The sequence below is a fragment of the Heteronotia binoei genome, chromosome 12 (genome assembly GCF_032191835.1).
Source record: "Heteronotia binoei isolate CCM8104 ecotype False Entrance Well chromosome 12, APGP_CSIRO_Hbin_v1, whole genome shotgun sequence".
Classification (NCBI taxonomy): Eukaryota; Metazoa; Chordata; class Lepidosauria; order Squamata; family Gekkonidae; genus Heteronotia; species Heteronotia binoei.
Window position 1 is genome coordinate 8,335,983 of NC_083234.1, and position 21,488 is coordinate 8,357,470.

The following is a 21,488-nucleotide window of genomic DNA, read 5'->3' on the forward strand; positions in this document are numbered from 1 at the left end:
AAGCTCCCCCTGGCAAGATTTAATCAGCCAGGAGGGGCAAGGGTCCAGATCACATGTTGTCGGGCGAGCAGCAGAGAGGATTCTGTCGACTTCCTCCAGGCTGAGCGGGTCGAAGTGGTCCAGCACTAAACCTGAAGACAGGCACGGAACCTCAATTTCACTCACTGTATCCAAGGTGGTAGGCAGGTCTTGGCGGAGCAACGAGATTTTATCTGCAAAATATCTCGCAAATGCCTCACAGCCTATTTCCAATTCTCTAACGTTTGGTTTGCCTTGAGGCAACGTTATAAGATCCCCGATTATTCTAAATAATTGTGCTGGGCGCGAGTTTGCAGATGCAGATAATCTAACCAGCAGGGTTGGGATATATTCCTGTAGATTTGGGGGTGGAGCCTGGGGAAGTCTGAGATTGGAGAGGGAGCTCAGATGGCTATAATGTCATAGAATCCACCTTCCAAAGCAACTCCTTCCTCTTGGTAGGGCTGCCAATGGATTACAACTGATCTGCAGGTAGGATTTGCCAGCTCCAGCAGGGGTCCCTCCGCTTTTGGGGGCTTTGATCCACTGCTGGCCAGCTGGCTGGTGGGCGGGGGGGGGGGGAAATCGCCAAAGAAAGACATCGTGTGCATCCCACCCACCCTTGGAGTGCCCTTCCCAATTCCCCCCAAGATGGCAAGGGGATAGAGATCAGTTCACCTGGAAAAAATGGCCACTTTGGAAGGTGGACTCTATGGCATTGTACCCCACTGGATTCTCTTCCCACCCCAAACCCTGCCCTCCTAAGGTTCCACCCCCCAAAATCTCCAGGTATTTCCCAAGTTGGAGCTGGCAAGCCTATCTCCTCCAACATAGAGTTGCCAACCTCCAGGAGGTGTCCGGAGTTGCCCTGCTATTATAACTGATCTCCGGGCAAGCATTCATGGCTGCTTGAAAAGGCGGACTTACGGAATTATACCCAGACCTCGAATTCGGCAGCTCACAGGAGCGCAGCTCCTGAACCTTTCTGAGGGTTCCCCCTCCTCCTCCCCACCTTGTCCATTGAATAGTTGGTGCAGCTGTTTAACAATCCCTGGATTAGGAGAGTGGACAGCCAGCCAGCCAGCCACCAGGGACTTTGCCACACCCCCAGCAGCCCTTATTAACCCCTGGAGAAGCCCGCCCCACCCTTTCTCCACTTATGTGATTTTGGGCGGCGGGTAGCTGACTGGCCTTTTGACTGGGGGGGGGGGGAAGGCAGCCCAGGAGGGCCCCAGGCGAGCGAGGCCTGCTTGGGCTGGCTGGATCTCTAGCCAGTCCTAGCAGGCCTCGCTTGCCTGGGGCTCTCCTTTCTTGCTTTTGGCTGGTGGGGGTGGCGGCAGCATATGCTAATGAGCTCCACCACAAATTTTTCTACAAAACGACCCCTGATTATATCCAATTGAAGTCGCTCCCCACGCCTGTACCCTGTAGGGTTGCAAATCCCCAGGTGGGGGCAGGGGATCCCTTGATTTGGAGGCCCTCCCCCCCCACTTCAGAGTCGTCAGAAAGCAGGGGGAGGGAAATGTCCGCTGGGAACTCCGTTATTCCCTATGGAGATTTATTCCCATAGAAAATCATGTAGAATTGATCCGCGGGTATCTGGGGGGGCTGTTTTTTGAGGTAGAGGCACCAAATTTTCAGTACAACATCTAGTGCCTCTCCCCAAAATATCCCCCAAGTTTCAAAACGATTGGACCAGGGGGTCCAATTCTATGAGTCCCAAAAGAAGGTGCCCCTACCCTTCATTACTTCCTATGGAAGGAAGGCATTGAAAAGGTCCCTTTAAATGTGATGGCCAGAACTCCCTTTGGAGTTCAGTTATGCTTGTCACAGCCTTGATCTTGGCTCCACCCCCAATGTTTCCTGGCTCCACCCCTAATGTCTCCTGGCTCCACCCCCAAAGTCTCCTGGCTCCACCCCCAAAGTCCCCAGATATTTCTTAAATTGGACTTGGCAACCCTAGTACCCTGTCCTCCTTAGACTCCCCCCCCCCAAAAAAAATCTTCAGGTATTTCCCAACCTGGAGTTGGCAACCCCAATTTCAGGGAAACCTGATCTTTGCAGAACGAGCTAAATTACAATCCAGGGAGAAGTCCAAGCCCCACCTGGAGGTTGGCAACCCTAAAGCCCAGCACTCTCAGCTGCTTCTAGGAACCCGAGAGGCGAGAAGCCGGGGCGTAGACTGCTCGTGGCCGAGGCGGTTCAGTCGAAGCCCCAACCCCGTCTCAAGGCAAGTGGAGCCCCGAGGTGGAGGTCGGGATGCCTCCTGCCGCCGACGAAGCCGGAGCCACGGACAGGCCGAGGCAGCGGTTGCCACGGCAACCCCCAAGCCGGCACGGAGGAGCGCGCCGGAAGTAAGGCCCGGCTGCTGCCGGAAGTGACGCACGAGGAGCGGCGCTGCGGGCTGCTGGGCCACGCTGAGCAGGGGTCTCTTGGCTGCGGGCGCTCCTCGCTAGCCCCGCCTTCTCTGGAATAGTAAGGATAAGGATAATGAAGCCGGTTGCAGCAGATGGGGCTGCTCTGTGCAGCGCTACCTGAAGGGCTGAAAAAGAAAGGGCGGGATTGCAGGCGGTTCCTTCTCCCCTCCTTGGCTTTTGGACCGTTTGCCAGGTCTCAGCAGGGGTTCCTCCGCTTTTGGGGGGCTTTGGTCCGATGCTGGCCAGTATTTGAACGAGGGTTGCCAAGTCCAATTCAAGAAATATCTGGGGACTTTGGGGGTGGAGCCAGGAGACATTAGGGGTGGAGCCAAGATCAAGGGTGAACTCCAAAGGGAGTTCTGGCCATCACACTTAAAGGGACGGCACACCTTTTCAATGCCTTCCTTCCATAGGAAATAATGAAGGATAGGGGCACCTTCTTTTGGGGCTCATAGAATTGGACCCCTTGATCCAATCTTTTTGAAACTTGGGGGGTATTTTGGGGAGAGGCACTAGATGCTATACTGAAAATTTGGTGCCTCTACCCCAAAAAGCAGCCCCCCCCCCAGAGCCCCAGATACCCGTGGATCAATTCTCCATTATTTTCTATGGGAATAAATCTCCATAGGGAATAATAGAGTTCCCAGCAGATATTTCCCTCCCCTCCCCCCGCTTTCTGATGACCCTGAAGCAGGGGGAGGGCCTCCAAACCGGGGGATCCCCTGCCCCCACCCGGGGATTGGCAACCCTAATTTGAACCATCCTGCATTGAAAGGCTCCGGAGAAGGCATAATGGTCGCTATTAAAATTGCAATCATGGTGGGGGGGGGGATTCGGGTTGCCAACTCCTGCTTTGGAAATATCTGAAGATTTGAGGGTGGAGTCTGGGTTTGGGGAAGGGTATACCCAGGTCCATTGGGACATACCCGGGGCTTTTTTTTTTGTGGCAGGAATTCATTTGCATGTTAGGCCACACCCTCTTGATGTAGCCAGTCCTGGAGCTTACAGTAGGCCCTGTAGGAAGAGCCCTGTACGCTCTTGGAGGATTGGCTACATCAAGGGGCTGTGGCCTAATATGCAAAGGAATTCCTGCTACAAAGAAAGCCCTGGGTATGTATACCTCAGTGCAGGGGTCGTGTTGTAGAAAAAAAGGGGCCGGAGCTCATCTGCACAACTCGTCGGCATATGCCACATACCCCTGACATCACAGGAAAGTGTACTAAATTATATCAGCTCAGCACCTCTCTTAAAACGATACTTGAATTATCATTGTCATAAGAAAACCTTCCTCCCTCCCGTCATACTTTTAAAATGACTTTCTCCTATGTGGCCACAGTGGCATGATGAAGATTTCCATCTTCCTGCATAATATGTTTTGGTTATTACCCCATTTTTTTTTTTGTGGGGGAAAATATTAGAAAGTTTGTCAGATCTTAAGAGTTCAGCAAAATTCTCACAGGAGGTTTGAACAATGGAGCCCAGAAGCAAGGTTTTTTGGGGGGAGGGGGGGTAAGAAAGAAAGAAAGCACAATAAAATGTAGAGGTTCAGGAGCCAGTGTTGGCGAACGCGACACATATATGCGGTGCAAAAATTACATAATAGGACACCTACTTTACAGCAAGCTGTACAGAGCAGTATAGACCACAGTCCCTGATCATTTATCCAAGTAAGCTTGTGAACCATTTTGTCCAGTGTAACCCTGTTACCTGTGCAGAAAAGGCCTCTTGAATTCAGTTTTTGCATAGTTTGTGGAGAGCCAGGAGAGTGGAGAGACTTCACCAACACTGGCTTTCTGCTTTGTGTTTCCAGAGAGGGAGGCGGTTTCTCTTCAGTGGTGCAGGGGTAGGGAACGTTGGCTCTCCAGATGTTTTTTGCCTACAACTCCCATCAGCCACAGCCAGCATGGACAATGGCTGGGGCTGATGGGAGTTGTAGGCAAAAAACATCTGGAGAGCCAACGTTCCCTACCTCTGAGTGGTGGTAACAGACCTGTCCAGATGGCTTTGGAATCCCCAGAAAGTCTTTCTGGCATGTCTGTAACTGGGGATGGCTTGGGACATCCACTGGAACCAACTTGCCATTATTTTCTTCCTCCTCAAGATCAGGCCACCATGAGGTCCTTGAATCCTCGGAAGTGCTTCCTCCTAGTTGGAGAAGGAAACTTTTCTTTCTCTGCCGGTTTGTGTGACGCATGGGGTGACGAGACTCACATCGTTGCTACCTGCTATGAGAGTGAAGATGTCGTCTCCAGGCAAGAACTTGCTAAAACCAACATTCGGTATCTGAGGAACAGAGGTAATGTCCCCTCCCGCATGCATACCCCCCCCCTCCCCACTTAATGTGAAACTTCTGATTGCTGGGCTTGGAAAGCCATTTCCTTTGGGACCAGTTGAAGAAGACACTCTTGTATCACAGCTTGATGAGCCCACGTGCACTTATTGCTGCAGCACTTTGTCCTGGCTAGCAGAGGGGGAGGACACAGAGGAGAGGGACAGTGGCTCAGTGGTAGAGCATCTGCTTGGTAAGCAGAAGGTCCCAGGTTCAATCTCCAGCATCTCTTAACTAAAAAGGGTCCAGGCAAATAGGCATGAAAAACCTCAGCTGGAGATCCTGGAGAGGCGCTGCCAGTCTGAGTAGACAAGATTGACTTTGATGGACCCAGGGTGGAGAGGGGCCATGGCTCAGTGGTAGAGCATCTGCTTGATAAGCAGGAGGTCCCAGGTTCAATCCTTGGCATCTCCAACTAAAAAGGGTCCAGGCAAGTAGGCATGAAAAACCTCAGCTGGAGACCCTGGAGAGGCGCTGCCAGTCTGAGTAGACAAGACTGACATTGATGGACCCAGGGTGGAGAGGGGCCAAGGCTCAGTGGTAGAGCATCTGCTTGGTAAGCAGAAGGTCCTAGGTTCAATCCCCGGCATCTCCAACTCAAAAGGGTCCAGGCAAATAGGCGTGAAAAACCTCAGTTTGAGACCCTGGAGAGCCGCTGGCAGTCTGAGAAGACAAGACTGACTTTGATGGACCCAGGAGGGTCTGATTCGGTAGAAGGCAGCTTCATATGTTCATATGTCTAAGGGGAGGGACGGTGGCTCAGTGGTAGAGCATCTCCTTGGTAAGCAGAAGGTCCCAGGTTCAATCCCCGGCATCTCCAACTCAAAAGGGTCCAGGCAAGTAGGCGTGAAAAACCTCAGCTTGAGACCCTGGAGAGCCGCTGCCAGTCTGAGTAGACAAGACTGACTTTGATGGACCGAGGGTCTGATTCAGTCGAAGGCAGCTTCATATGTGCGCATGAGTGATCTCCCTCCTTCCAGCATCTCTGATTTAAAAGATCTGGTAACAGATGATGTCAGAGAGCACCACCCGAGACCCTGGAGAGCTGTTGCTGGTCTTAGTAGACAGTATTGACCTTGATGGACCAACAGTCTGATTCAAGAGAAGGCAGCTTCATATGCCCGTATTCTGAATTTAGGTTCAGAGGAAGAATTCCAAAGGTCTATGACCTTGCGTTCCGTATCTTGATGCTAGTCCAGGGTCCGTTAAACTCTCTTGTGCCTGGATGAGCTCTTATTATTTTAAGCGACCTGCCTTTCCTCTTGTACTTCCCAGGAGCTGAAGTTCACTTCTGCGTCGATTGCGTCAAACTGAAGGAGCGCTTTTGGCCAGCAGAGGGGGATTTTGATCGCATCTATTTCAATTTCCCCCATTGCGGGAGAAAAGCTGGAGTGAAAAAGAACAAAGAGCTCCTGGCCGGGTTTTTCTGCAGGTAAGGAGCTGGACAGCCCAAACTAGCTTGATGTTATCAGATCTTGGAAGGTACGTAGGCTCAGCCCTGGTAAGTATTTGGATTCCACGAAGGGATTCCAAGGCCTCTGTGGCAAAGCAGGCAGTGGCAATCCATCTCAGTTGGCCTCTTTCCTGGAACACCCTGTGGGGTTGCCGTAAGTCAGCTGAGACTTGACATCAGTTCACACACACACACGAGGACCAAGTGAAGTAATTTAGGACACTCTGACTGATTTCCCACTAGCCTCATGCCGCTGTCACGCTCCTCTCCTCCGCAGGGCTTCCGTCAGATTTCACACTTATCTACCCCAGGGCTGCAACTAGCTTCGCCTTGTTCGCGTGGCAAACAGAAACTGGCTTTTAGAGGCTCTTGTTTGCTGCACAAAAGAGGCAGAGCGAGTCGCAGCCCCGGAGCAGATAGGGTGAAATCCAACTGAAGCCCCGTGGAGCAGAGGAGAGTGAGAGTGGCATAAAGCTAGTGGGAAATCGGTCTCTCTTCTGTTACTGTGTTTGTGTGTGAGCTTGTTCGGTTCAGCATCGTTAAGATCCTTGTTCAGCCTCCTGCAAACTCTCTTCTCGAAAGAAGGTATCAGAATGAAACCATTAAGAGTCAGATTCTTCAAAGTGTGATAAATAACTAATGAAGAAGAAGATATTGGATTTATATCCCGCCCTCCACTCCGAAGAGTCTCAGAGCAGTTCACAATCTCCTTTCCCTTCCTCCCCCACAACAGACACCCTGTGAGGTAGGTGGGGCTGGAGAGGGTTGTCACAGCAGCTGCCCTTTCAAGGACAGTGTCTGAGAGCAGCTCACGATCTCCTTTACCTTCCTCCCCCACAATAGACCCCCTGTGAGGTGAGTGGGGCTGAAGAGGGCTCTCACAACAGCTGCCCTTTCAAGGACAACCTCTGCCAGAGCTATGGCTCACCCAAGGCCATTCCAGCAGCTGCAAGTGGAGGAGTGGCGAATCAAACCCGGTTCTCCCAGATAAGAGGACGCGCACTTAACCACAAAACCAATGCATATAAATGGGGTGGGTGGGTTTGCACAAGACTTGTTCAGGTGAAACGCTTTATGATGAACCTTTGTTTTGAGCCTGCGGTGGTTAACAGTTTTACCCAGAGTGTTGGAAGCAAACACTCAGTATGGTCAAGGAAAACATGCCTGGGGGTTTTAAAGGAGGAGGGGAAATGTCACAAGCTGTAAACCAAAAGCTGTGTGGAGTGGGGACCTCATTTTTACATCTTTTCTGATAAAATTCCCAGTTCTGGCCTCTGTAAGGTATTTGATAAGCAGAAAGTTGCTGAGATTCAGACCGATTCCGCACTAGCCTTTGTCTCGGTCTTGTTTTCGGCTCTCGAGTTTGCGCAGGGCAGGGAGCAAGCAAGGAACATGTGGCCCCGCTCCAGAGATGCCAATGCAGGATCCAGGGGAAAAGAGCCACCTTGAGCTCTGCACAGAAGGGAGGGAAGTGCTAAGTGCAGAATTGGTCTCAGTGAGAGATTGTATATGGCCAGTCACTTGCTACCTGTTTGAATCTCTGTTCTATCATGTCAAGCATGCTGTTTTTATGTGCCTAGTAAACAGGCCAGATACAAAGCAGAACTCCCACCCCTTCTCTAACCAAAGGGTGCATAATAAATCCATCTGGACCCAGGATGTTTAGAGTAACCTTGTATTAACAGTGTAGAGTGCCTCTCCTCCAGATTCACACAGCCAGGTCTTGTCGGTTCTCAGAGAATGTGTGAGAAAGGTAGATGTTTTTATTAGCTGACATTCCTTAGCCATAAAAGAGATACTAGCGAGTAGCCTTTGAACCCGTGACTCAAATTGCATCTCTGTGTTATTCTTTTGAAGTTATCTGTAAGCTATCCTTTTGAAGTTCTCCTATAAGTTACTATTCAACACTGTGTGCGTCATTACTTCCAAGGAGTCTGTCCTCGGCCAGGCTATGGAGTTTTTACAATAAAGCAACTTTTGATTAAAGAACAAAAGCTTGATTGTTGAGAAATATCGATGCTTGGCATATCAACTGTAAATATATATTTATTTAATTCCACAGCAGGCCAAGTAATCAGTCGATTATCTGAACAGTTTATTTCCTCTCTTCTGGAAGCGTAACTCTTCCGTTCTTCTCTTCCTGCATCATTAAAAGCAATGCTGCTCAGAGGCTTCTTGAGATCAGGCCAAGCGAGCTGCTGAATCCTGCTCCTCACTTGGCTGTTTTGTTCCAGCTGTGCAGAGGTTCTGGCAGAGAAGGGAGAAGTCCACGTGGCGCTTTGTAGGGGACAGGGCGGTACCCCTGCGGACCAGCCGAGGAGGGAGTGGCACAACAGTTGGCAAGTCGTCGCTATGGCAGCAGAGGGGGGATTCATTCTGAACGACGTTCATCCATTTAGCACCAGGGATGCCGGCGGATATAAATGCACGGGCTACAGGTAAGGCGCAGATGCTGCACAGTAGTCGTTGGGACTCCAGATGTCCCTTTAGGTGTTGCCATGGCAACTGAGGTTTTTATTATCTGTCCCTGCCTCTTAAAATGGTTTTTGTTTTGAAGAAACTGTAGGCCCGTGACTTTATCTGGAGAAATGCATGTAATGTTCCTGCTTCTGTTATTTCGATTGCGTCAATCTGAAGATTCCTGCGATTTAAGATTTTTTATTATTGATATATCTATTTATTGTCCTGTGGTAGTAGAATCTATATTTCACAACGTACCATAGGTTCTCTACCTTCCGTTAGGTCCTGTGTAAATTTGGGTAAAGGGAAGGCAATAGCAAAAAAAAACTAGAGAAACCTGCTTTGAATTTTGAGCCAGTCTCACATTTACCATCTGTAGTTCTCAGTGCGTGTAATTTTACGTTTCTGTCTGTTGTTTGTGTTACTTTAAATTGTCAGTTCCTTTACTTCAGCAGATTCCTGCCTCATTTATGTTTAGGAGTCAGGATAAATCCTTCTGTGTGGAAGGAGCTTTGAATCACATATTCATCCAGAGCCTGCCGCTTCTGCTTCCCAGACCTCTGAGCTCTCAAACAGAACTGGAAGGCAAATTGGTTTCCTTCCGGGTTCCGGAAATCTTTCAAGATAAGATCAACAGGTTTGTCGCTAAATGTCTAAATCTCGTCACTTTGACCATGTACAACAGCTGTTCCCAATCTTTTTGGCACCAGCGACCGGTTTTGTGGAAGACAATTTTTCCACAGACTGGGGGATGGTTTCGGGATGATACCGTTGTGCACTTTATTTGGGTGTGGCGGTTAAGTGTGCGGACTCTTATCTGGGAGAACCGGGTTTGATTCCCCACTCCTCCGCTTGCAGCTGCTGGAATGGCCTCGGGTCAGCCGAAGCTCTTGCAGAGTTGTGCTTGAAAGGGCAGCTTCTGGGAGAGCTCTCTCAGCCCCACCCACCTCACAGGGTGTCTGTTGCGGGGGAGGAAGATAAAGGAGATTGTAAGCCACTCTTAGATTCAGAATGGAGGGCAGGATATAAATCCAGTGTTGTCTTCTTCTTCTTATTACTACATTGTAACATATAATGAAATAATTATACAATTTATGGCCCTGTTGCTAACAGGCCATGGACCACTACTGGTCCGTGGCCTGGAGTTTGGGGACCTCTGATGTACAGCATAGAAACTCAATTGATTGCTATGATTTTAAGTAGAAATTATACAGTCTTAACTTATACCCATCGCGGTCCATTCTTGCAACCTGAACATATCGGATTGGATGTAAGATCTGTTGATTTCAGTGGGATTTCTTTACAAATTTGTATGTTTTAAGTTTGCAGGTTAACCTTAATCTGCGTACTCTGCCTTGAGTCTTAATGATAAAAGTTGACTAAAAGTAAAGTAAATAAATAATCAAGGACTCGTAAATGTATTTAAAGATGGTGTGACATTAAGCAGGGGCCTCCAATGTCACCTTTTCTGGTGCCTGCCAAGTGTTTTTCGAAAGTAAAAAAAAAATGTAACGGTAGTCTCCTGTGCGAGCACCAGTCACTTCCAGCTCTGGGGTGATGTTGCATCACAGCGTTTTCACGGCAGACTTTTTACGGGGTGGTTTGCCATTGCCTTCCCCAGTCATCTACACTCCCCCCCCCCCCAGCAAGCTGGGGACTCATTTTCAAAAGTGGGTGGGGCCAAATAGGGTTCCTGCCAACAGTGTTTCTGATTGGTCATTGGAGATCTGATTAGCTGGCAGATTAAAATAACACCATTGCAGCGAAAGCTGTCTCCCGTGTTGGTTTTGTTCTCCGGAGAGCCAGTTTGGTGTAGTGGTGAAGTGTGCGGACTCTTATCTGAGAGAACTGGGTTTGATTCCCCACTCCTCCGCTTGCAGCTGCTGGAATGGCCTTGGGTCAGCCATAGCTCTAGCAGAGGTTGTCCTTGAAAGGGCAGCTGCTGTGAGAGTCCTCACAGGGTGTCTGTTGTGGGGGAGGAAGAGATAGGAGATTGTGAGCCGCTCTGAGACTCTTCGGAGTGGAGGGCGGGATATAAATCCAATATCTTCATCTACCTCACAGGGTGTCTGTTGTGGGGGAGGAAGAGATAGGAGATTGTGAGCCACTCTGAGACTCTTTGGAGTGGAGAGTGGGATATAAATCCAATTATCGTCTTCTTCTTCTTCTTACACTCCTTGCCCAGTGAAGTTTTGAAAAATTACTCCTTGTGTCCCTGCACTTGGTTATGTCTGCCGCTCTATCTGCTTCACCTCCCACGTTGACTGTTTTTTGTGGTTGGCTCCACCTTCCCCAGCAGCCATTTTGTGTTTGTGCTCACCACCCCGGCGTCAGAAATCCAAAGGCTCCCACAGGCTGAAAAGGGTTGGGGACCCCTGATATAAAGGGATCTCTGTTGAATTTGGGACTTAAGAAATAAGCGACCTTGGACAAGGAAGATACAAACTTGATCATAACCAAAAGACCAAGAAGCACTATTTTTACACAGGAGATGATTGCAGTGTGCTGCCGGAAGATGCAGCGACGGCCACTGGCATAAACAGCTTTAAAAGGGAATTAGATAGATCCATGGAGGATAAGTCTAGCAGTAGTTGCTAGTGATGGCGACTGAAGGGAACCTCCACATTCAGGGGCACTAAATCTCTAAATCCCAGAGCCATGAGGCAACACTGGGGGAAGGCCTCAGCCTGTGTGCCCTGTTGCTGGACCTCGAGAGGAACTGGCTGGCCCCTGTGTGAGGCAAGATGGTGGACTAGATGGACCACTAGATGAGCTCGCCTTCTGTTCTCAAGCATTATTATTCAGGGGGAGATGCCAACGCTGATAGAAGGCCGAGTTCAGCCTGCCTTGGAGTTATCAGGAGGATACCTGTTTGCTGCAAGGAGAGCACAAGGAGAGCCAGTTTGGTGTAGTGGTTAAGTGAGCGGACTCTTATCTGGGAGAACCGGGTTTGATTCCCCGCTCCTCCACTCGCAGCTGCTGGAATGGCCTTGGGTCAGCCATAGCTCTGGCAGAGCTGTCCTTGTGAGAGCCAGTTTGGTGTAGTGGTTAAGTGTGGGGACTCTTACCTGGGAGAACCGGGTTTGATTCCCCACTCCTCCACTTGCACCTGCTGGCATGGCCTTGGGTCAGCCATAGCTCTGGCAGAGGTTGTCTTTGAAAGGGCAGCTGCTGTGAGAGGTCTCTCCAGCCCCACCCACCTCACAGGGTGTCTGTTGTGGGGGAGGAAGGGAAAGGAGATTGTGAGCCGCTCTGAGACTCTTCGGAGTGGAGGGCGGGATATAAATCCAATATCTTCATCTACCTCACAGGGTGTCTGTTGTGGGGGAGGAAGGGAAAGGAGATTGTGAGCCGCTCTGAGACTCTTCGGAGTGGAGGGAGGGATATAAATCCAATATCTTCATCTACCTCACAGGGTGTCTGCTGTGGGGGAGGAAGGGAAAGGAGATTGTGAGCCGCTCTGAGACTCTTCGGAGTGGAGGGAGGGATATAAATCCAATATCTTCATCTACCTCACAGGGTGCCTGTTGTGGGGGAGGAAGGGAAAGGAGATTGTGAGCCGCTCTGAGACTCTTCGGAGTGGAGAGCGGGATATAAATCCAATATCTTCATCTACCTCACAGGGTGTCTGATGTGGGGGAGGAAGGTAAAGGAGATTGTGAGCCGCTCTGAGACTCTTCGGAGTGGAGGGCGGGATATAAATCCAATATCTTCTTCTTCTTCTTCTGCTAAAAAGTCATTGCACCAATAAATTGGGGGTGATTGTGAACGGGCTGCGGATCATAAAGCGCTTTGCACGCGTTTGGGGTTGTGTATTGTTGTTTAATGGCTTGACCAATAACAATGCGTTCCTGTTTTATTGTTTTAAATAGGGCTTTTCTGGATGTGAGTTCAGCGCATCCTGTCAGAACAGTAAATGAAAAACTCCTTGAAGGACTTGGCAAATCGTTCCCCATTCTGAAGGCAAACTGTCCGCTTCCTTTGGTGTTCCAAGACAGTGGCAATTCCTCTTTCCCTCCGGATGCCCTTTGGATGGTTCCTGTTGCTGAAAGAAATCCAGATACTGAGTCGGTGGCTGAGAAGAATATGAGGGGCACAGAAACCTTTCCTTCGGGGTTTCCCTACTGGGATGGTACAGACGGAGGTAGCAGCTTAAAAAACAGGGACCGGTTCTTGAGACAATTCTATCTGAGACCTTCCCTTCTGGTTTTTCTTCCCACAATAGTGCAACAAACAGAGTTTCCTCCTGAGACCTTCCTGGCGTTCAGCGGGCCCGTGTTTAGGAAATGCAAGATCTCGCCTTGCACGCTGCCCGTTTTTCACGAGGCTCTCTTTATCTGTGCAGTTAATAAAGGTTCAGAAGACGCACCCGTGCAGTTTCTTGTGGAAAGCCTTACTGGAACGTTAAACCCATTGCTTAAGGCTCTGGGTTTTCAGTTGGGTTGCACAACAGATGAGCCGGATCCAGCCGAACTCAGCGCCTTCGTGAGTTCCGAACCACAGCTCTGTAAACGGAAATATTTAATCGCTCTCAAACTCGACGCTTCTGATCCTGAACCAAAAAGTTGCTGCGTGGGGACTGTCGGCTTAGTTTCCCGCCGGCTGACGGGCACCGACCGGGAAATGGTGTACGCTTCATTGAACCTCGATCTTCTCACCATGCACGTCTGCGGCATCTGCGACTGGCGAATGCTCTGGACCTCTGATGAGTGTTTCCTCCATCAGTTTCCGGGAGGGAAGTTAGGCTGCTTCAAGAGCTTTTCTCTCTATCCGCCCTCCTACGTGCATGACCTCAGCTTCTGGGTTCCAGAACCGGAAAGATTTAACGAAGCCCAGCTTCATGCCATCATCAGGCACACATCTTGTGAACTGGCTGTGTCTGTTCAACTGCTCGACAGGTTTCAGCACCCGGAGACGGCGCAGACCAGCCTCTGTTATCGGATCACTTACCAGTCTTGCGACAAAGCCCTGACAGGCAAGCAAGCCGCAGCGATGCAGCTGAAGCTTCGGGAGGAGATGGTGCGTTCCCTCCATGTGACTCTTAGGTAGCTCCTTATCCTCGCTTTGATCTCCACGGACTGGTTTAGCCTGTGCTCGTAATCCAGACTTGACGTGGAACATCTGGATCTTGCGTGGGAGAGGACTCTGATCCAGAGTGTTATGTCAGGTCAAGCATATGCCTTTTGCAAAGGCTTCAGTGAGATACTGCTGAAAATAAATAAACCATCTTATTTATTTAAAACATTTCTTAGCTGCCTTTCTACCGTGTGGAACTCAAGGCGTCTTAGCACACTGCCTCTAGCGTTGCAGGGCATAGATAACCATCAAGGTTAGTAGCCTTTGATAGCCCTGTCCTCCATGAATCTGTCCACTCGCTTTTTAAAGCCCCGCCCAAGTTGGTGGCCATGGCCATGTCCTGTGGCAGTGAGTTCCCCAAGTTAACTCCACATCGGGTGAAGAAATACTTCCTTGTGTCTGTCCAGAATCTCCCATCTTTCAGCTTCACTGGATGACTCTGGGTTCTAGTTTTATGGGAAATGGAGAGAAGCCATGTTGGATCAGGCCAATGGCCCATCCAGTCCAACCCTCTGTGTCACACAGTGGCCAAAAAACCAGGCGCCATCAGAAGGTCCACCAGTGGGGCCAGGACACTAGAAGCCCTCCCACTGTTGCTCCCCCCAACCCCAAGAATACAGAACATCACTGCCCCAGACATAAGAACACAAGAGAAGCCCTGTTGGATCAGGCCAGTGGCCCATCCAGTCCAACACTCTGTGTCACACAGTGGCCAAAAAACAAGGTGGCATCAGAAGGTCCACCAGTGGGGCAAAGACACTAGAAGCCCTCCCATTGTTGCCTCCCAAGCACCAAGAATTCTGAGCTGCAGACATAAGAACATAAGAGAAGCCATGTTGGATCAGGTCAATGGCCCATCCAATCCAACACTGTGTCACACAGTGGATAAAAAGCCATGCGTCATCAGGAGGCCCACCAGTGGGGCCAGAACACTAGAAGCTCTCCCACTGTTGCCCCCCCCCCCAAGTGCCCAGAATACAGATCATCACTTGCCCCAGACAGAGAGTTCCAATGATAAGCTGTGGCTAATAGCCACTGATGGACCTCTGCTCCATATGCTTATCCAATCCCATAAGAATTCTTCTAGAATATCTTCTTCCTGTCCACTGTCTCCACACCATGCCAGAGGATCCCTGGAGTTGTGGGACTTGTGGACAGAAAGCTATAGGTCACAGGAGGGCTGTAATGACGGGGGGTGGGGAGGGGTGAAACCACCCGCCTCCCTCTGCAAGCATAATCTGCTGACAGGGACGTTTTGCTTGCACTGAATGGAAGCAAAGCTCCAGCTATCATTTACTTGACTAATCGGTTTGCCTAATAAGCAGTTCTCAGCACTGCCCGCACCTGTACGTGGCACAATGGGGAAAGAATGTGAGACGAAAGCCAGAGCCATTTATAGCTGCCGCCCTCACAGATGCCCGAATGCCGTGTTTTATTTTCAGAGAGGATTATTGCAGTTGTTACTCAGACTAAAGCAAGAGAGTACAGAATCAGCCGCAACAGGGAGAGAAGAAAGGAGTGCCATTCTGCAGGCCAAACACCAGCCAGTCCTTGACTAGCTAATCGGTGTGGACCAGCAGAAAGCTCGGATGAGACCGGGTCTCATTCCAGCCTTCAGTCCTTGATTCAGCAGCTCTCCTTTAATATCAGCGCTGACTAACAAAAGCATCAGGTAGAAAGGGCATACTACATTTGGCTTGTCCCATCTGTTTGAAGTTGGCAATTTGCCTGGAAGGCAAGGAGCAGAAAGAACCTAAGAGAAACCATGTTGGATCAGGCCGATGGCCCATCCAGTCCAACACTGTGTCACATAAGAACATAAGAGAAGCCCTGTTGGATCAGGCCAATGGTCCATCCAGTCCAACACTCTGTGTCACATAAGAACATAAGCCATGTTGGATCAGGCCAATGGTCCATCCAGTCCAACACTGTGTCACATAAGAACATAAGAGAAGCCCTGTTGGATCAGGCCAATGGTCCATCCAGTCCAACACTGTGTCACATAAGAACATAAGAGAAGCCCTGTTGGATCAGGCCAATGGTCCATCCAGTCCAACACTCTGTGTCACATAAGAACATAAGCCATGTTGGATCAGGCCAATGGTCCATCCAGTCCAACACTGTGTCACATAAGAACATAAGAGAAGCCATGTTGGATCAGGCCAATGGTCCATCCAGTCCAACACTCTGTGTCACATAAGAACATAAGCCATGTTGGATTAGGCCAATGGTCCATCCAGTCCAACACTGTGTCACATAAGAACATAAGAGAAGCCCTGTTGGATCAGGCCAATGGTCCATCCAGTCCAACACTGTGTCACATAAGAACATAAGAGAAGCCATGTTGGATCAGGCCAATGGCCCATCCAGTCCAACACTCTGTGTCACATAAGAACATAAGAGAAGCCATGTTTGATCAGGCCAATGGCCCATCCAGTCCAACACTCTGTGTCACACAGTGGCCAAAACCCCAGGTGCCATCCAGTCCAACACTCTGTGTCACACATAAGAACATAAGAGAAGCCATGTTGGATCAGGCCAATGGCCCATCCAGTCCAACACTCTGTGTCACACAGTGGCCAAAAAACCAGGTGCCATCAGGAGGTCCGTCAGTGGGGCCAAGACTCTAGAAGCCCTCCCACTGGGCTCAGTCTTGCTTGACCTGATACATGTTTTCATCATCTTATGGCCACTCATCTGTGTGAAGGAATGAATGCTGCTGAGTATGTGACGAGCGTTCTTTACTCACCAGTGAATATTTGGCACCATAGAGTTGCCAGCTCTGGGTTGGGAGATTTTGGGGGTGGAGCCTGAGGAGGGTGGAAATTGGTGAGGGAAGGGACTTCAATGAAATATAATGCCATAGAGTCCACCTTCCAATGCAGCAGTTTTCTCCAGGTGAACTTCTCTCTGTTGCCTGGAGGTCAGCTCTAATAGGTCTCCAGCTACCACCTGGAAGTTGGCAACCTGAGCTGAGCCTGTCCTCTCTCTCTCCCCCCCCCCCCCCCCACAGCATAGGAACCAAAACCCTGAAGAGGACATAATAATGTGGGCTACAGAAAAAGAACGGATTTGGGGATTTTGTGGGGAATCTAGATTTGAGGCCAGGATAAGTCACGGTTTCAAGGGTAAGTCATGCCAACAGTTGTCCTAGAAATATGTGGGGGATTGTATCTGACTCCTCCTGAATGGTCCTTTCAACTGAAGATGCCCGGGATTGAACTTGGGACCTTTTGCACGCCAAGCAGATGCCCTCCCTTGTGCTACACCCTTCTGTAAATTAATTCCCAGCAACTTTTGCAAGATATTATAGCATTGTGCAAGATGATATAGCAAAAAAGAGATTATAGCATTGGAAAAAGTACAGAAAAGGGCAACTAGAATGATTAAAGGGTTGGAACACTTTCCCTATGAAGAAAGGTTAAAACGCTTGGGGCTCTTTAGCTTGGAGAAACGTCGACTGCGGGGTGACATGATAGAGGTTTACAAGATTATGCATGGGATAGAGAAGGTAGAGAAAGAAGTCCTTTTCTCCCTTTCTCACAAGAACTCGTGGACATTCAATGAATTTGCTGAGCAGTCGGGTTAGAACGGATAAAAGGAAGTCCTTCTTCACCCAAAGGGTGATTAACATGTGGAAGTCGCTGCCAAAGGAGGTGGTGGTGGCTACAGCATAGACAGCTTCAAGAGGGGATTGGTTAAACATCTGGAGCAGAGGTTCACCAGAGGCAGCCACAGGGTATAGTTGGACGTCTTTGTCTGTAACTGTGATGCTCTGTATTCTTGGTGCTTGGGGGGGGGCACAGTGGGAGGGCTTCTAAACCCACTGAGGGACCGCCTGATGGCCACTGTGTGACCCAGAGTGTTGGGCTGGATGGGCCATTGGCCTGATTCAACAGGGCTTCTCTTGTGTTCTTATGCCTGGGGCAGTGATGCTCTGTATTCTTGCTGCTGGGGGGGGGCACAGTGGGAGGGCTTCTAGCCCCACTGGTGGACCTCCTGATGGCACCTGGAGTTTTTTGGCCACTGTGTGACCCAGAGTGTTGGGCTGGATGGGCCATTGCCCTGATGCAACAGGGCTTCTCTTACGTTCCAGTGTGTCAAAACCCGGCTTTTAAAATGTTCTTGCAGCCTCATTCACGGGAGCCAGTGCAGAATCTCCCCCTCCCCTTTCCTCCCTCCTCCTCGCACGAGCCCCTTTCGCAACCTGGGGGCCGGAGCAGGTCGACCAATCGCGCGCAGAGAAGGCGTGGCGCATGCGCCCGGCGTCGCCCACACTTACCATGGCGGCCGCTGGCTTCAAACTCTGACGTGTCCCGCCGGGCCCCGCAGGGGAGGAGCGCGGCCGCTCGCCTGGATTCCTGCCCACACTCGGCATGGCGGCCAAGGGGCCCCGGCAGCGGCCTCGAGGGGGCGGCGGGGATGCGGCGGCGGCGGCGCCCCCCAGGCAGCGAGAGGAGGCGCCCCCGCCGGCCGCCGAGGAGGCCAAAGCCGAGTAGGTGGAGGGGGGTAGGGTTGCCAATCCCCCGGTTTGGAGACCCTCAGAAGGGGGGGGGGGGAGGAAATGTCTGCTGGGTGCTCCATTTTTCCCTACGGAGACTGATTCCCATAGGATATAATGGAGAATTGATCTTAGGGTGGCTTGTTTTTGAGGTAGATGCGCCAAATTTTCATCATAGCATCCAATGCCTCTCCCCAAAATACCCTCCAAGTTTCAGAAAGATTGGACCTGGGGGTCCAGTTCTATGAGCCCCCCAAGAAGGTGCCCCTATCCTTCATTATTTCCAAAGGAGGGAAGGCGTTTAAAAGGAGTGCCGTCCCTTTAAATGTGAAGGCCAGAACTCCCTTTGGAGTTCAATTATGCTAGTCACAACCTTGCTCCTGGATCCACCCCCAAAGTCTCCTGGCTCCACCCCCAAAGTCCCCGGATATTTCTTGAATTGGATTTGGCAACGCTAGGGGGGGAAATGAATATATGAGGAGGAATTGGGGGTCACGGGGAGGGGGCTGTGGGTGCGAGGGTCACCTGAGGTAAATGGGGGCTGTGGGGAAGGAGGGAGGGGTCCCCCCTTGAGAAATATGAGGGGCGCGGCGAGGCTTGGGGGTGGGCTGAGGCTCTTTGTCAGAGGGGAGAGTCAGTGGCCCTCGCGGGTCGAAAGCAGGGTGGGGTTTGACTGTCAAGCATAAATGTTATATTTCTTTTCAATGTTTTGTGTCCTGCTTCATTGGGGCACATAATACTGTGTGTGCATTTTTGTGTTTCCTCCATTTACACTCCTCCTTCTCCGCAATGGGGACCCACAGCGGGTTACATCATTATCCCCTCCTCCATTTTATCCTCACAACAACCCTGTGAGGTAGGTTAGGCTGAGAGTGCCCTTAGGTCCCCCAGGGAGCTTCCGTGGCCGAGTGAGGATTCGAACCTGAGTCTCCCAGATCCTAGTCTGGCACTCTTAACCGCTACACCACACTGGTTTTGATAGATGTATATTCGCAATGCAAACAACAAATATGGATTGTTAAAAGGCTGTAAATGATTAGGGATTAGGCTATTCTGCTTGCAGAAACTAGCATCCTGGCAATGTTCCCTGTAAACTGCGGAGTCTTGTGAGCAAAAATTCTACTTTGTGAGCTCTTGGCGTTAAAGTTGTGAGCTGCTGCATAAATGAGTGTGCTCTGGGGTCATCCTTCCTGAGTGAAGACAACAATGTGTGCGTTCAGTGGCACCATTTAAGACCAACAAAAAATTATTCAAGGTATGAGCTTTCATGTGCACGTTTGTGAAGTATCTGAAGAGGTGTGCTTGCACACCAAAGATCATATCTTCAGTAAACTTTTTGTTGGTCTTAAAGATGCCGCTGGACTCAATAATTGTTTTAGAATGTAGATGCTAGTCTTTCTGGGTAAGTCCAAATGTTCAGAAATGCTCCATTTAAATCTGGAGTGATTTCCTGAGCTTCTTTGTTCATTCACCTTCTAGATTAACCGAGCTAACCCCTGTGACTTTTGTCTCTTGGCCAGGGGGTCTGGGAGCAAAGCAGGACACGTCTGGGCCCCCGAAGGATCCACCGCTTTCAAATGTCTGATCTCAGCCAGGTTCTGCGCTGCTCTGTTGAGTAACATCTCCGACTGCGATGAGACGTATAACTACTGGGAACCTGTGAGTGGCTTTCTCGCTTGAACTGAAATTTGATTGAATGATGGGATTTCTATCCCACCCATCCTGCCAAAGAAGGCTCAGGGTGGGTTACAAACAGAATAAAATATAATATATCATTAAAAGAATATAAAAGATAAAATTTTCTCAGTATAAAATAATGTGTAACAATGTAGAACAGGGATGGCCAAACTTCGTTAACGTAAGAGCCACATAGAATAAATGTCAGGTGTTTGAGAGCCGCAAGACATGAATGTCAGATGTTTGAGAGCCCCGAGGGAGGGAGGGAGGAGGAAGAAGTGGAAAGAAAGCAACTTTAGCTTTAAATGCACTCTCCAAAAAATTGGCTGGCTTGGCTTGGAGAAGTAGAAGGGAGGGACGGTGGCTCAGTGGTAGAGCATCTGCTTGGTAAGCAGAAGGTCCCAGGTTCAATCGCCAGCATCTCCAACTAAAAAGGATCCAGGCAAGTAGGCATGAAAGATCTCAGCTTGAGACCCTGGAGAGTCGCTGCCAGTCAGGGGAGGGGCTGTGGCTCAGTGGCAGAGCATCTGCTTGGTAAGCAGAAGGTCCCAGGTTCAATCCCTGACATCTCCCAACTAAAAAGGGTCCAGGCAAGTAGGCATGAAAAACCTCCGCTTGAGACCCTGGAGAGCCATGAGTGGGGCTGTGGCTCAGTGGTAGAGCATCTGCTTGGTAAGCAGAAGGTCCCAGGTTCAATCCCTGGCACCTCCAACTAAAAAGGGTCCAGGCAAGTAGGCCTGAAAAACCTCCGCTTGAGACCCTGGAGAACCATGAATGGGGCTGTGGCTCAGTGATATAGCATCTGCTTGGTAAGCAGAAGGTCCCAGGTTCGATCCCCGGCATCTCCAACTGAAAAGAGTCCAGGCAAATAGGCGTGAAAAACCTCAGCTTGAGACTCTGGAGAGCCACTGCCAGTCTGAGTAGACAATACTGACTTTGATGGACCGAGGGTCTGATTCAGTAGAAGGCAGCTTCATAAGTAATTTAGAGAGAGAAATGCCTTCTCCGAGCTGGCTGATCAGGCAGTGGGGGCTTGGAGAGCCACACAAGAAGTGTGAAAGAGCCACATTTGGCTCCTGAGCCACAGTCTGGCCACTCCAATGTAGAAGAACAAGATGGCGAGAGCTGCCTGAGTCCGTTCATCAATATTCTAGATCTAATTCAGTGCAGTTTGTATCATTCATGAGCAGTTAAAGAACAGGTCTGGGCCAGCTGCAGCGGGTGGAGCTGATCTATCAAGCGTCCATGGCCTTAGCGTAAAGCCTGGTGGAAGAGCTCCATCTTGCAGGCCCTGTGGAACTGTAGCAAGTCCCGCAGGGCCCCGATCTCTACGGGGAGCTCATTCCACCAGGTTGGGGCCAGAGCTGAGAAGGCCCTGGCCCTCACAGAGGCCAAACTGACCTGTTTTGGGCAGGGAACTACCAGCTGACCTACATCAGCCAATCTAAAGGCTCTTTGTGGGATGTATGGGGAGAGATGGTCCTGCAGGTATGTTGGTCCCTGACCAGTCAGGGCCTTAAAGGTTAAAAGCAGAAACCCCGAACCTGATTCAGAGCT

General features: G+C 50.2%; 3 protein-coding genes and 1 non-coding gene across 5 annotated transcripts in view; 3 read left to right on the forward strand and 1 right to left on the reverse strand.

Annotated features, from left to right (window-relative positions):
• Positions 1 to 2,673, reverse strand: part of CFAP68 (cilia and flagella associated protein 68) — a 21,539-nt gene extending 18,866 nt beyond the window's left edge. Inside the window, exon 1 of the mRNA XM_060251131.1 lies at positions 2,553 to 2,673. The gene's annotated coding sequence lies outside the window, so the exon portion shown is untranslated. The remainder of the gene's footprint in view (positions 1 to 2,552) is intronic.
• Positions 2,370 to 13,919, forward strand: FDXACB1 (ferredoxin-fold anticodon binding domain containing 1). 2 transcript variants are annotated; one of them, XM_060251128.1, is made up of 6 exons: positions 2,370 to 2,493; positions 4,537 to 4,731; positions 6,040 to 6,196; positions 8,452 to 8,655; positions 9,156 to 9,314; positions 12,550 to 13,919. In XM_060251128.1, exons 2-6 carry the CDS (start codon positions 4,548 to 4,550, stop codon positions 13,724 to 13,726), a joined length of 1,881 nt encoding a protein of 626 aa, XP_060107111.1. In that variant the 5' UTR covers positions 2,370 to 2,493; positions 4,537 to 4,547; the 3' UTR covers positions 13,727 to 13,919. The 2 variants fall into 2 exon arrangements, with proteins under 2 accessions (XP_060107111.1, XP_060107112.1); XM_060251129.1 differs by lacking the exon at positions 2,370 to 2,493 and adding an exon at positions 2,496 to 2,628.
• A 4,114-nt stretch (positions 13,920 to 18,033) lies between these two features.
• ALG9 (ALG9 alpha-1,2-mannosyltransferase) overlaps positions 18,034 to 21,488 on the forward strand; it is a 54,411-nt gene continuing 50,956 nt past the window's right edge. Inside the window, 2 exon segments of the mRNA XM_060250453.1 lie at positions 18,034 to 18,248; positions 19,775 to 19,913. Coding sequence (XP_060106436.1) covers positions 18,130 to 18,248; positions 19,775 to 19,913 — 258 coding nt within the window. The 5' untranslated portion in view covers positions 18,034 to 18,129.
• Positions 20,571 to 20,642, forward strand: TRNAT-GGU (transfer RNA threonine (anticodon GGU)). The gene has a single exon. It is a non-coding gene; the product is annotated as a tRNA-Thr (tRNA).

Excerpts from the sequence above, each read along its gene's own strand:
- FDXACB1 (XM_060251128.1), top strand. The coding sequence starts at position 4,548 with ATGAGGTCCTTGAATCCTCGGAAGTGCTTCCTCCTAGTTGGAGAAGGA. Across the intron at positions 8,656-9,155 it reads TATAAATGCACGGGCTACAG|GAGTCAGGATAAATCCTTCT; the intron begins GTAAGGCGCAGA and ends ATTTATGTTTAG. Across the intron at positions 9,315-12,549 it reads TTTCAAGATAAGATCAACAG|GGCTTTTCTGGATGTGAGTT; the intron begins GTTTGTCGCTAA and ends TGTTTTAAATAG.